The 13,716-nt window shown below is 40.9% G+C and overlaps 2 protein-coding genes across 2 annotated transcripts; both read left to right on the top strand.

Annotated features, from left to right (window-relative positions):
* Positions 1 to 1,465: 1,465 nt before the first annotated feature.
* btc (betacellulin, epidermal growth factor family member) lies at positions 1,466 to 6,943 on the top strand. The gene is made up of 5 exons (XM_077497506.1): positions 1,466 to 1,688; positions 2,014 to 2,121; positions 3,959 to 4,079; positions 4,443 to 4,589; positions 5,599 to 6,943. Exons 1-5 carry the CDS (start codon positions 1,469 to 1,471, stop codon positions 5,738 to 5,740), a joined length of 738 nt encoding a protein of 245 aa, XP_077353632.1. The 5' UTR covers positions 1,466 to 1,468; the 3' UTR covers positions 5,741 to 6,943.
* Positions 6,944 to 10,575: 3,632 nt separating this feature from the next.
* On the top strand, positions 10,576 to 13,541 carry rxfp3 (relaxin family peptide receptor 3). The gene has a single exon (XM_077497505.1). It carries the CDS (start codon positions 11,218 to 11,220, stop codon positions 12,427 to 12,429), a length of 1,212 nt encoding a protein of 403 aa, XP_077353631.1. The 5' UTR covers positions 10,576 to 11,217; the 3' UTR covers positions 12,430 to 13,541.
* Positions 13,542 to 13,716: the final 175 nt, after the last annotated feature.

The following is a 13,716-nucleotide window of genomic DNA, read 5'->3' as shown; positions in this document are numbered from 1 at the left end:
TGTATTGGTATATCAAATAGCTGATTTAAAACAAACTAAGGGGATAAAGCTTAAAAGAGTTTATTTTCGTATCCTGTGTCTTATTTCCCTTTGCCTCTTTAATTCTTCTACTTCGACATTTAAAGCTCCCAACTACATTAACCATTCGAGAAAAACATTTATATAATAAGGGTAGGGCTAGGGTGACCAAAAAAAACATTATTGTAGAATAAACAAAAAGTACATACATTTTAAAAAATTTTATATAAGTGACACTGCTACTATGATAGCTGAACTCCATTCATAGCCAAAACTAAAAGCAGAACAGTATTTCAGAAACAACAGATGAAATGCTGCCATCTGCTGGTCACTAAGCACATAATCATTCATTTGAACCATTTGAAGCACGTCAGCCATCGAGTGGTGAATGATGACATCACAACTTAAAACTACAGTAGATGCATATTTGCAGTTTGGCACCTGCAAATTCACATATTCTCTGACCCCTCCCCTTTTTTTATTTATTTGTAAATATTTTTTCCCGTAATAGCGTTTATTATTATTGTTATTATTATTATTATTATTATTATTATGGTTTGTAAAAAAATAAAAAAAAATAAAAAAATAGTAAATTGTCCCTAAAATGTATTTATTTATTTACATTAATCAAGGGGCCACTCAGAAGTAGAGGCCCATCCTTGGTATAAATCTATGTGAATACTTTTTCAACATTTGCATGCCTTATTGCAAGTCAGGATATACACAAAGTTTTCTTTAATTCTATTCAATTATACCTTGCTGAACTTTTCAAACTCACTCCCCTCGACCTCTCCTTGAGCATCTGACCTCACTAATGTGAGCACTGTAAGAAAGTAAATGCAAACAAACAGTTCTTGTTACATTGCTAGCAAATTGTTTTATACTGAAGCCTGCTATGTTATCTGTATTTGCTAATTGACTGGAAAAAGTGTCATTATTCTATGGCTTCAAATACTGTAATGTGTTTTGTTTGTGGTATTAATGATAATAATAATAATAATAATAATAATAAAAGCCTAGCAAAAATTCAAGCAAAAAAAAAAAAAAAAAAAAGGGAGAATTGGGTGATACAGGCTTTTCATTGGACAGCCTCAATATTCTAGCCACACCCACGAGGCTGTTAGATTTGAAACCTGCGCTGAAAAAAAAAAATATATATATATATCTGGATTCTTCGCTTGTTGCTAGGCATAATCCATGGGGCTCAAGTGTAACTGCCCCATAAGCCTGTGATTAAAAAAAAAAAATTGCTGTAGGTTTTATCATTACATTCCATGGGTGATTTTTTTTTATGAGAACAAAAACAAGTGCACCTGCCACTTGATGGTTGAAAGGTGTGCTTGTTCTTTTCTTTGAATGCCTTTTCTTTTAAAATTGTGGATGGCGAAACTGAGTGGGAGTGTCAGGTTACAGTTGACGCCCCTTTCACTGCTCTCTTCACGCACAGTGAATGCAACACACATACAAACACGCACACACTGTGGCCTGCTGGGCTTCCAAGGCCACACAGTCCCTCAATGAGGAACGCTTCGGACCACGGGGGACAGCTTTTTGTCCTTCCTTGGAATTTACACAGTGTGGATTGAAATTTCAAACACCCGATGACTACTTTGGGTCAAACGAAGACATCATGGCCAAAGTGTACAGACTCTATGTCGGAATACTATCAGGTACTTTCTTATACTACTACATTTAGTAATGAATTTTATTTATATTTGTCATCATTGTTGACATTCTAGAGGAAGAGTGAAAATTACTTGTCGGCTTGGTCAATGTTTGAATGGAAACGAGCAGGCCATTTAGCAGCTGTGATAGTCAATACACGCACACACATACACTTTCAGATTAATTTCAAAACTATTTCAGAAGGTTACCGGGAGGAAATTACCGTCATTCATGACTCAGCTGCATAAGCACAAGCAACAGGTGCAATGTGATAAAAGGTGAAATGATACTGTTTGTGTGCGTGTGCGCGTGCGTGTGTCATTCCCGCAGCGCTGGCCTTGTGTGAATGGTCCTTGGCTGGCTGGAACACTACCGGCGAGGCTGTCAATCAAATGGGGGCCCCATGCCGTCGCCGTGGCAACAGTGACAACTGCACAGGTAGATTAACTGGAAAGGGAGGTGTGTGTGTGTGTGTGGGGGGGGGGGGGGGGGGGGGGGGGGGGGGGGGGGGGGGGATAAATTGGATGTGGTGACATCTAGATGGGGGGGGGAGTAAAATAATAAACAAACAGAGAAGATGTAATCATAACCAATTATCATTTAAAATGACAATTAACCCAGAGTATACAGACAAATGAAAATATAACACTGAACACCTCGCTATGAACTAACTTTTGAAAGCTTTGCATACATGTTTGCATAACTCAAAATGCTATTTTCCATTGATAATTAAAGCAACTTTAAGGCTTTAGACGCCTTCATGTTGTGTCACATTTGGCCAACTTTTGGTACTTTGAGGTTTGTCTCCTACTAATCTAAAATGAGGTTAAATAAACTAAGTCAAATTTAGCTAATATAATAAAACCAATCCTAATAAAAAATAAGATTAGATGAGTCCAACAAAGGCAAGCTGACATAAATTAAGCTAAAGTAATACAAATTTACCAACCTAAGATAAACTGAGTGAAATATGAGACAAGCTGAACTTCGATAATATAAAATAAGAAAAGATGAGCCAAATTAAGCTAAGCTAAAAGAAACAAAGATGAGCTAAGTCATGCTAAGTAAGCCATTCAAAAGTAAGATGAGCAAAAAAAGGGCTAAGATTAGATAAACAAAGCCGGGTTGAAATAACCAAAAAGTACCTAAAAATAAACCAAAACTAAAGTAAAATAAAAATAGCTAAACTACTAATCCAAGCTACAATAAGTTAGCTACGCTGAATGACGCGGTGATAGCCAAGCAAAAATAAGTTAAGCGACAGTAAACTAAGGCAAGATAAATGAAACTAAGCAATGCTAAAAATAAGTTAACAAGGTCAAGCTAAACTGCAATGCGTAAAATTAAGCTAATATGAGCTAAGATAAAAAACTAAAATATAAACTAAACTTACCCAAACCAAAAAGTTAAACCAAACAGAAATAAGCTCCAAGTTAAAATAACCAAGCTAAAATAAGTTAAATGTAATCAAAGCTAAAACCAAACTAAAATAAGCAAAACTATGATGAGCTAAAACTACACTCAAGATAAGCGAATCATCATCACTCAAAACAGAAAAAATCCGAGTGAAATGCTATTTTCTTGGACTTTTTCCTTGAGCATACCACAGAAAACAACAACTCGGCTGCCTTGTGAAGTTTTCAGTGACCCGTTAAACTGAGTAACTGGTTATGGTCCTTTCGTGTCTGCTCTCATTGAAGCTCTCTCATTGATGCCGCCACATTGTTTTATGAGCCAACATCCAAAGGTAATCTCATGGAAAAGTGTCATAAAGATAGTGACCCAAGAAGAAGAAGAAATGGCGTATGTGTGTTCCGACCTTTAATGGCTGCAGACATGTTTGACTCAGTAAACGACGTGTGCTTATTGAATATTTGACGATCGCCAATCCCCCCCCCACACTACCACAGGATCATATTGCAGTCTATTTATATGGTCGGCTCATAACAGAAGTTGAGCTTTTAAGTCAAAGACAGCTGACAGCGTTTGCTAGAAGTAGGGGTAAGTAAGTTAAGTAAGTAAGTAACCTTCATTTGTATAGCGCCTTTCACAGACAGAAAGTCACAAAGCGCTTCAGGTGTGCAATCTATGGCTCTGAAGCAGAGATTCCAAACGTACTCACACTCAATAGCCAAGTAGAAACATAAGATAGAAAAAGGAAAAAATGTCAAAGTAGAATGACTCTTGCACTTAAAATAAAAGTACATACTTTGAAATGTCCTGTACATCAGATATACTGAATCACTCATCTCAACAAATCACACGTCATTTTCAGCGCCTACCTCTGACACGGGACAGTGGAATGGACACTTTACCAAATGTCCACAAGAACTCAACCACTACTGCATCCACGGGGAGTGTCGCTTTGTCAAAGACCAAAAGGCGGCGTCCTGCAGGTGAGACAAATTGTTCAAAAAGTATGGCGGACTTTATTTTTCTGTTTGGCGCTAGTGTCTCAATGCAACAGACCAGTGGCACAGGCTTATTATGACCCAAAAGAAGAGTGCTAACTATTGAATTCAAATATGTCACTATACATACTATGGTCCCACAGCTTTACGCCATGCTCAGTGAACCAGTAAATGACCTTCTTGCATACAGTGAAAACTCATTTGCCACAGGGGACGACTTCCAGACTTCCGGTGTCTTTGGCGCTCCTTTCCCACATGCTCGTGCATGTGGTCAACCGACTTTTTTTTTTTTTCTGTTTTGTGACTTGTTAATCAATGATTCTGACTTTATGGTCTTTGGTTCCTCAGGTGTCAGCATGGCTACATCGGCTCCAGATGTGAGTACGTGGACCTGGATTGGCGGAGAGGAGACAAGAGGCAGATGATCATCATCTGCGTCATCGCGGCACTTGTGGTCCTCATTCTTCTCATTGTGTTCGTCTTTGTCTGTTCACAGTGAGTATCTGGTGATAATTAGTTGTGATAGATACTTGGTTTTACATCTTGTTTGGAGATCTAGGTTCAGAAGTTTCTGTTGTCACGGTTTATGGGCAATGCTTTAGGAAAATCGAAACCGCCACTCCCTATGGTTCCTGGTTTATCTACCATTTTATTGCCTACTCCAAACATGAAGGCGCAAAGATGTAAGAGATTGTTTTGATTGACCTTAGCTGATTAGCTTGTTACCAATATTTTTGGGCAACATATTTGGATAAAACTGCAGAGGGATGGCAGGTCTTCCGAAGATGAAGGCATGAAATCTTTCGGGAATGATTTTGGGATAAAAGGTGTGGATACGGGAATTTCCACTGCAAAGCTAGCTAACTAACTAACTTAGTGCCAGGTCCACATCTTTCATTTAGTTGACATTCTTGATCAAGGTGCAAATTTAGAAATGTATTTTTGCAGTTTTAATCTAGAGCTAATCTTAAGAGAAGGGACTAGGCTCAGAGTTAGCTAGGTTTAAGGTTTGGCACTAAAGTTAGGCTCTGACTGCTGGTTTTGGAGTAGGGAGGCTTAAGGTTTACAGTATAAACTAGGTTTAGCCCTAGGGCTTGGTAGTAGAGACAAAGGTTAGCCTTAAAGTGTGCTGTTAGGTGCCAGAGTTAGCATTAGGAATTAAGGTTAGCATTGGCATTAAGATTGTATCTTAAGAACACAAGTTCTGGTTAGCTTTAAGGTGTAATCTTTGGGACTAGTGTTTGCCTTAAGGTCCAAGGTTTATGATTGTAGTTAAGGTTTTGGGTGGAGTTATAAGATTTAAGGTTTAGATTTTTGCTTCACAGCTTAGGGCTGAGAACTCAGGATAGGCATAGCACTAGCCTAAAGGTTTAAGCATTCGTGTTAGGGTTAGCTAAACTTAGCTAGAGTGAGAACTGAGAACCTATAACACCTAACTGGAAACTTGTGCCAACTGAGGTGGTTTTGCCTTGAAATGTTTTAAAGATTGTATGTTTCCTGTCAGTCGCAGGTCCAGATGTTGTCGGAAGAGGGGACGACGGCGGGAGGAACCGAGGAACGGGATGGAGAAACTCCATATGATGGATACCAATTCACATCCTGTAACACCAGACTCAAGAGAGCCTTTAAATGCAAATGACGTTTGATAGGAGTGCTTGCGCGTGTCTACCTGTCTGGGAACAGTACAGATGTTGTTCTGGGTGCTGAAGTGCATCCCTCTGGGCTGGTCAGAATCAAATCCTTCTAAAGGCGAGACATCTCTATACATGATGGACAATCAAATGGGAAGTCTACAAAGCCTTGAGATGGAGTACCAAGAAGATACCTAGCTGGATTTAGGATAAACACAAGTCAAGGATCATCTCTGAATGGAACATGCTGGAGCTAGATTGAGGAGCTACTTGTGATTGTGACCTGTTAAGAGCTGGAAACTGTGGATCCCAACAAAAATCCAACAGTTTTCATCAGTTTATCCTTGAGCCCCAGCACCTTCTGTGTAAACTGTATCTTGGCATTAGTTATTTATCAACATTATCAATGCAATGCAAGGGTCCTTGGCAATCAATCGGATGTTTTTGACCAAACCGTATACACGCTCCTTGCCTAAACACTAAACCTATCTTTTGTCTCTATATGGTAAACTGTAAGTATAAGTAAGTATATCTTTGGTTCCTAAATCACGATGCTAAACCTAACTCCATTCCTTAAATTTATGGCTAACCATAGTCCCGAAACTTAATCCTTAAGGCTAGCTTCGATCCAAATGCTAAACCTGAAGGCTAACCTCAACCCAAGTCCCTAACTTTAAACCATTATGCTAACACCAACCCTTATTACTAGACTTAATTAGGTTTGGATACAACCAATTTCATCTTTCAGGTTGTCATGTTTTCTTCCAGCTTTGACTTTCCATCTTGTCCACACTGTCCTTTTGGATCCCGGTTGAACATTTTTGAAAGCTATTAGGAGTTTCTGTTTACATGTTACACCACTGACCACATTTTTGTTTTGAGGGTGTGAGTTCTAGGGGGGTAAATGTGAAAAGATTATGGACTCCAAAGTCCAAAAGAAGAGCACAAGGCGGATTTGTTAGCGTATATTTGGATTCTGGCAGCGTCCGGGCCCGAACAATCCAGCCAGTGTGTGACTGAGGAGAATGTGGTAAAGTCTACTCGCGTTTATTTATGTCTCATCTGCTTCCATTAAACTTATGCTTATATTTTTATATGCACTCTACCAAAATCCAGCATAAACTAGCTTCAATGAATTTTGCGTCCGGTGTGGCGGTGCTTTTTCCGACATGACAGTAGATTGTGTACTAACACAATAAAATGGTTACAGTATCGTGATGGTATGTTGTAATATTACCAGCTGCAATTAGCAGTGTGATGTCGTAGGCGGTGACAAATTCCTGCGCTGTTGACACCAAGGTTTCACATTGCTTCACTATGTTGGCGTTTAAAAAATGTTATGAACAAATAATAAAAAAAAAAAGAAAAAAGAAGAGCTATTCCTAATATTTTGACCCTCCCATGTGACTCTTACAATCACTATTATAAACAAACAGACACTGATAAATGAACCATCTTGAATTATTAAATCATTAAATGGATGATCGCTTATACGTAATGATCATTGACCTAATTTCAGGTGATCTGCACGTGTCTCCACTGGGCTGTGGAATGCTGAGTTTCTATACCAGGGGTGTGTCCGCTACAGCTCTGATAAGCATAGCAGATAGCAGGCCCAGCGGTGCGCACACACATACACACTGACGCGTCTATCGTATAAAAAACTTTTTAATATAAAATTCCTGAAAGAGATCTCCAGGACTTTGAGCCACTGACGCGCTTAGCTGTGGTACGTGTACAACAAGCGGTCATGTGAGAGTGAGTTTCGAATAGAATCAAACTTTGGCACTTTAACAGGAGCAACGAGACTCATTGATTAGGCATCTCACAATTAGCAGTGTTGCGGTATTCAATTTGTAGTGGCTTGCTTCTAGATTTTTAATGCCATGTGGCAACTTTTCAAACTGAAAGGAAGGGAAAGTAAGTAAGGGGTTGTCAATGATTCTACAGGCTTTCAACAGCAGTCTGTCAGTGTAAGTGTCTCACCCACTCTGCTGCTGTCACCACCTGCTAAAAGTCTCCCTTGGAGGTCAGGAACGCAACCTCCATGTTGGTTCTGTAGGCTTATCAGCTTGTCGCCTAATGTGATGAAGCGAGTGGACCAGGTGAGGTCTGCTGAGATGTCGAGGATCTTTTCACTTATTTGTGGGTTCTTTTTTTTTTTTCCCTCAATATGTATTTTTTAAATGGTTTTGGGGGGAGAACGAACGCCCATTTTTGTGGAAAAATGAAGATTGGAAGTTCACTAACATTTTCTAAAGAATTCTTTGGCTTTGTTATTTATTCCTCAACATACAATCATACACTTATTATGAATAGCGGGGGTCCAACTCTATAGTTTTTAATTGTAATATCACGATGGGCTCTTTGCACAAATCCACTACTTCCTGAACTCAACACCAGTCCTTCATTTCCTGTCTTTCATGAGTGGACAAGCTGATTAATCCAGGTGTGCCTGATATCAGTAACTACAACAACATTGGCCAGACACACCTGGATTAATCAGTTTGTCCACTCATGAAAGACAGGAAACAAAAACGTGGTATTCAATTCAGGAAGTAGTCGAGCTGTGCAAAGAGCCCATTCACCACTAGCAGGCAGACATGCCTAATACTTCCTTATATGACGTGAATAGGCTTAAGTCAATTTTCCATCAATGTCCCCGTAAGTATAGAATAATGGCCTCTGGAGGTCAGCAAAGATTCCCAGAAGAACAGCTATTGTCATAACAGAATTGGAGGACATTACTTAAAACACTCAACCATAAGGTTAAATAAAAATGTATCCCTCTTATTTAACGAACCTACACATCAAATTTAATAGATTTAAAAAAAAAGGATTTAAATTATCTTTTTTTGGTCTATTGTTTTTATGTCTCCCTAGTAATTGTTAAAACATTTTGTTTTAACACACATTTTTAATAATATTACATCATCAAGCTAATTGCTTGCTAAAGTTCTCTCTTCTATTTTTCAGGGTGTCACTCAAGCTAATGCAAACCTGTTACTCATATTTTCAGAAACAAATCAATATAAAAGTTATTTTTTTTTGTTATACAGCTAGCATAACAGCTAACAGCTAGCTTGTACAACTTAACACAATACTACAATTAGTATGAAATGAAATTGGAATATATTTGTCAATGATTTATTCAGCAATATTTGTAGATACAAAATGGTGCCTTGAAATACGAGTGACTGATATAGTGTATTGTGAAAAACATTTTCAATCTTTCAAACCTATAACGTGAAAGACAAATTTGATATGAACACAATATCTATATATGGAAACACATTTACAGCTGAGCTCGTCAATATTCCTGGAATTTGTTTGAGTCTTTGCATACAACCTTGCTTTCTTGTTATCGCATCAATTTACTGGCACAATAATCCCCCCCAAACCCGCCACTGCTTCTTTATCGCTGCCATGCAAGCAGCATAAGGCTGAGGAAAGTCGTGCGTGCAATCACGGTGGGAAGCATATGAAGTGTGTTATGAGGATGAAAACATGCCGAATAAACCGTTAACCATACATGCATGTAATTTAGAAGGTATGACATCACTACCTGTGGCAAGTGGGAAAAACGATGTTTTACCTTTACTCAGTCTCTATATTTGAAATTTTTAATCTTACACTCTTAAAACTGTTGGGTCAAACCCAATTTAGGACTGACCCGCTACTGGGGTCATTTTGACTCCACATTCTGGGTTGCTTTGTATAACCGACCCACTATTGAGTCAATTTGTCTCGACATTCTGGGTTTTAAATAACCCCCCCCCCCTTTTTTTTTTTTGTACCAAAAAAGAAAAAGCCCCCAAAATGGTATGTTTTAATCCAAATAACCCAAAGTTGGGTCGAATTGCCCTCAAGAAGAGGGTCGATCCATTTTTTGACCAAAATTGGGTTATTTTTGACTCAAGCCGTTTTAAGGGTGAACGTATTCATGTTTGGCAACTGCACCTGTTAGCGGATTTTTTTCCCCCCAATATACGTTTTTTTTTTTTTTTCCCTCAATCCCCATTTTCATGGAAAAATAAAAATTTTCCCAATGCATTTCATTGGTCGTCAATTATATGCTGATTTTTGCAGTTACATTTGTGGGAGTTAATTTTGAACTCCATAAGTGTTACTTTAACATATTGAGAGTTAATTTCCCTTCTCAGTTGGATTTGGTCACACATAAAAAGAGAATTGTTGAGCCAAGTAAAAAAAGAAAAAAAAAAAGAAAAAAAAAAAGGTTTCAATTTCACACACGATTGAATTAAGTTAGTCCAAAGGGAATATATTAATTTAAATTAATTATGAGTTCATTAAACTTAATACTTGACATGGTGTGGATGTGGTGGGACCCAAAGGCAGAGAAACGCGGAAGGAAGACAAACTGGCAGGACAAAATATGCCGCTTTATTTCCAATAACTAAATAAATACCTGGATGGGTCGTGAGCAGACCGGGCATGATGTGAGAGGGGAACACTTGACGTGGCATGGCGTGAGAGACTTGAGAAGACGTGGAGACTGGAGTTGATGTGGAGAACTTGAGCTGATGTGAAGAACTTGAGTTGACGTGAAGAACTTTAGCTGACGTGAAGAACTGTGATGTAGTGAAACTTGACCAAACATAAATAAACTTAACTAGTCTTAAGGAAACTGGAACAAACGAAGAGAAACTTGCAAGACACTGCAACAATGCTCCCACACCCGCTCCAACACTAATGAGACACTAACAGGACACACCTGGCAGACACAGCAGGTAGAAGGCACTAATTGGGTCAACAAAAAGGGGGGGCGGACACACGCAGGTGGACCAGGTTGACGATAACGAGACAAATCGGACAAAAGATGACAAACACCCAAAATCTAAACAAAATCCCAACCCCACCGAACTGGAACATTACAATAATTTGGAAAGGAATCATTTTGGATTAACTTAATTAAGGTGAATATATTCATTTGAATGAACTCATAATTAATTAATCTTAATATATTCACTTTGGTGTGCCCTGCGATTGGCTGGCAACCAGTTCAGGGTGTCCCCGCCTGCCCATAGCTAGCTAAGATAGGCTCCAGCACTCCCCGCGACCCTTGTGAGGAACAAGCGATTCAGAGAATGGATGGATGAATGGATATTCACTTTGGACTATACACTCAATTGATGCGATTATTTTAAATTGGTCAACAATTGAATTTATAATCTTAAATTGGTTCAACAATTCTGTTTTTAGAGTGACAATTAAACTCAGAAATAATACTCAATAAGTTACTTGTACTTTCTTCGCACACCGCATGCTTTCAAGGAAATGTCGTTCCATTGGTTCGTTCTGCATTACGCGTCAGTCAACGGATGCAGTGGAGACTATTTCATCTCCCTATAGGAGAAGAAAAGGTCAGCTTGAGCGTTGCGTCAAAACGCACGAAGCTTGTTGGAGCTGTCGAGGAGTTTCCGATGACGGGATTCGTTTAAGTGCTTTGGGCTTGGGGGTGTGTCGGCGTAATGTCCGGGGAATGGTCCGAGGAAGGCTCGGCGTCGAGCTTCAACGGGAGCGCCACCGCCAACCGCTCCTGCCGCCTCCACTTCCACGCGGCCGTGCTCGGGTCCGAGTCCGGCTCGGACGGCGCAGTTGCGGTGCGCATCGTCATCTCGGTGGTTTACTCGCTGGTGTGCGCGCTGGGGCTGGTGGGCAACGTGCTGGTGCTCTACCTGATGAAGATCAAGCGCGCGTGGAAGAAATCCTCCATCAACCTGTTCGTCACCAGCCTGGCGCTCACCGACTTCCAGTTCGTCCTCACGCTGCCCTTCTGGGCCGTGGAGAACGCGCTGGACTTCACGTGGCTCTTCGGGCGCTCCATGTGCAAGACGGTGTCCTACGTGACGGCGATGAACATGTACGCCAGCGTCTTCTTCCTCACCGCCATGAGCGTGGCGCGCTACAGCTCCCTGGCGTCGGCGCTCCACGGCCGGCGCGGGGGTCTCCGCCGGCGGTTCCTCCCGCTCGGGCGGTGCGGCGCGGCGCGCTGCGTGGCCGCCTCTATTTGGGTGGTGGCCGCCTGCGCCGCGCTCCCGCACGCCATCTTCTCCACGACGGTGCGCGTGTCCGGCGAGGAGGATTTGTGTTTGGTGAAATTCCCGGAGAGCGAGGGCACCAGCGCGCAGCTGTGGTTGGGACTGTACCACTCGCAGAAGGTCCTCCTGGGCTTCGTGGCTCCTCTCGCCATCATCTCGGCGTGCTACCTGCTCCTTTTACGCTTCGTGGCGGCCAGCGACGACGCCAACACGTCGAGCGCGAAGAGACGCGCAAAGGTGACCAAGTCGGTCACCATCGTGGTGCTCTCCTTCTTCCTGTGCTGGCTGCCAAACCAGGCGCTGACGGCGTGGGGGATCCTCATCAAGCTCAACGTGGTGCACTTCACCTACGAGTACTACACCACGCAGGTGTACGTGTTCCCCGTGTCCGTGTGCTTGGCGCACTCCAACAGTTGCCTCAACCCGGTGCTGTACTGCCTGATGCGCCGCGAGTTCCGCAAGGCGCTCAAGAAACTCTTCCGGCGAATCACTTTTCCGGCGCTCACCACCATCATCAGGCCAATCACTACCAGCAAGCCCGAGGCGGACGAGCAGAGGAACGGACAACATGCAGCGGAGCCACGGGGGGCCCCCCAGGAGCCCGCCGCGGTGGTCTTCTACCCTCCGGGGGCGGCTATGTAGGCAGATTCACACGGGACGAGACGAGACATTAGTCAAAGTACTTGAGTAAAGTGTACCCCCGCGTACTCGCGGTTCGGCTCCAGTAATTAATTTATTCGTAGATTTTTGTTCATTTAGTTGAATTAGGAGAATTGGGAGCTAAGCTCCTGTTTTGTGGAAAACAGCATTCTGTGAATATTTTTGGGGGTTATTTTATTTTAGTAATCCATTTCAATGTGTGTTAATTAACATTTTCGCATATAAAATAAACGTTTTAAATTCAAATGTAAAATTATATTACTCATTCACGATAAAAGTATTGCAAATATTTCACGATAAAAATGAATAAATACATTTTAGAGTTTAAAACAGTGAAGATGATGTGACAAGACTCTTTGCCCATTTGTCCACCACTGAGAACAGGAAATCTCGGAGGATCTTACCGAGTCACTCATCATGATTTGAAGTGTTTGACTTTCCGCTTCGGATGAACCTTAAGTGGCATATTGGGACGGAACTGCACTGTCATCTCTTTTTCATATCACTCACCATTCATAATTAACTCATTCACTGCCAGTCATTATAGAAAATTTTTACATTTCCAATACTCGCGTGATATTACATTCAATAATTATATATAAACCGAATCTACCAAATAACAGAATAGACTCCCTACTTTTTGTCCCGTCCCGTTCTTTTATAATTGACAGCAGAAAAATGTAGGTTTGCCAAAATACAGCCATTTCTCCCATGGACTCTGAAACTGTGTTTATTTCCTATAAAATGGGGCAATGATGTCATCTACCGGTGGTTGGGCATCAGTAAAGTTGTTTCCAAGTTTGATATTTACAGTGGAGCATGCTCAGATTCGCCCCCATTTAGCACCGCTCTAAAAAATACAATTGACAAGTATACTTGTCAAAGGCAGTGAATGAGTTAATTCGTCTCATGCTTCAGATGTGTGAAGATGTTAAAGAATACATGAATTGTTGATGCACCAGAGGACGATGGGAAATTTATAATTTGCTATGCTACTTTCATGTCATTTTTGTCAAGTCACCTCTGAGCCTTTTATGTGTTGATGAGATGTGCTTTTGTTAAAAAATAAATGAATACTTGATTCATCTCTACTATTTTTATTGCTTTTTAATTAACTTGGGATTGAAAGTATTTGGCAAAAAAAAAAAAAAGCAGACAGTAATCGAGAACATGATGACTCGCTGTCATTCATTAATGAGGCAGTTGATTAGGAGTCACAAAGAATGAGCTTCAATGCTGTGCACTGGTCACAACATTAGGCACACCTGC

This window comes from Festucalex cinctus, chromosome 15 (assembly GCF_051991245.1).
Source record: "Festucalex cinctus isolate MCC-2025b chromosome 15, RoL_Fcin_1.0, whole genome shotgun sequence".
Classification (NCBI taxonomy): Eukaryota; Metazoa; Chordata; class Actinopteri; order Syngnathiformes; family Syngnathidae; genus Festucalex; species Festucalex cinctus.
This window is presented reverse-complemented; position numbering and strand designations above follow the sequence as displayed.

What these genes read in the sequence shown, in the direction of transcription:
- btc (XM_077497506.1), top strand. Translation starts at nt 1,469, where the DNA reads ATGCAACACACATACAAACACGCACACACTGTGGCCTGCTGGGCTTCC. An exon ending in CAAAAGGCGGCGTCCTGCAG is followed by an intron (nt 4,080 to 4,442) that starts GTGAGACAAATT and finishes TTGGTTCCTCAG; the next exon opens with GTGTCAGCATGGCTACATCG. An exon ending in TTCGTCTTTGTCTGTTCACA is followed by an intron (nt 4,590 to 5,598) that starts GTGAGTATCTGG and finishes GTTTCCTGTCAG; the next exon opens with TCGCAGGTCCAGATGTTGTC.
- rxfp3 (XM_077497505.1), top strand. Translation starts at nt 11,218, where the DNA reads ATGTCCGGGGAATGGTCCGAGGAAGGCTCGGCGTCGAGCTTCAACGGG.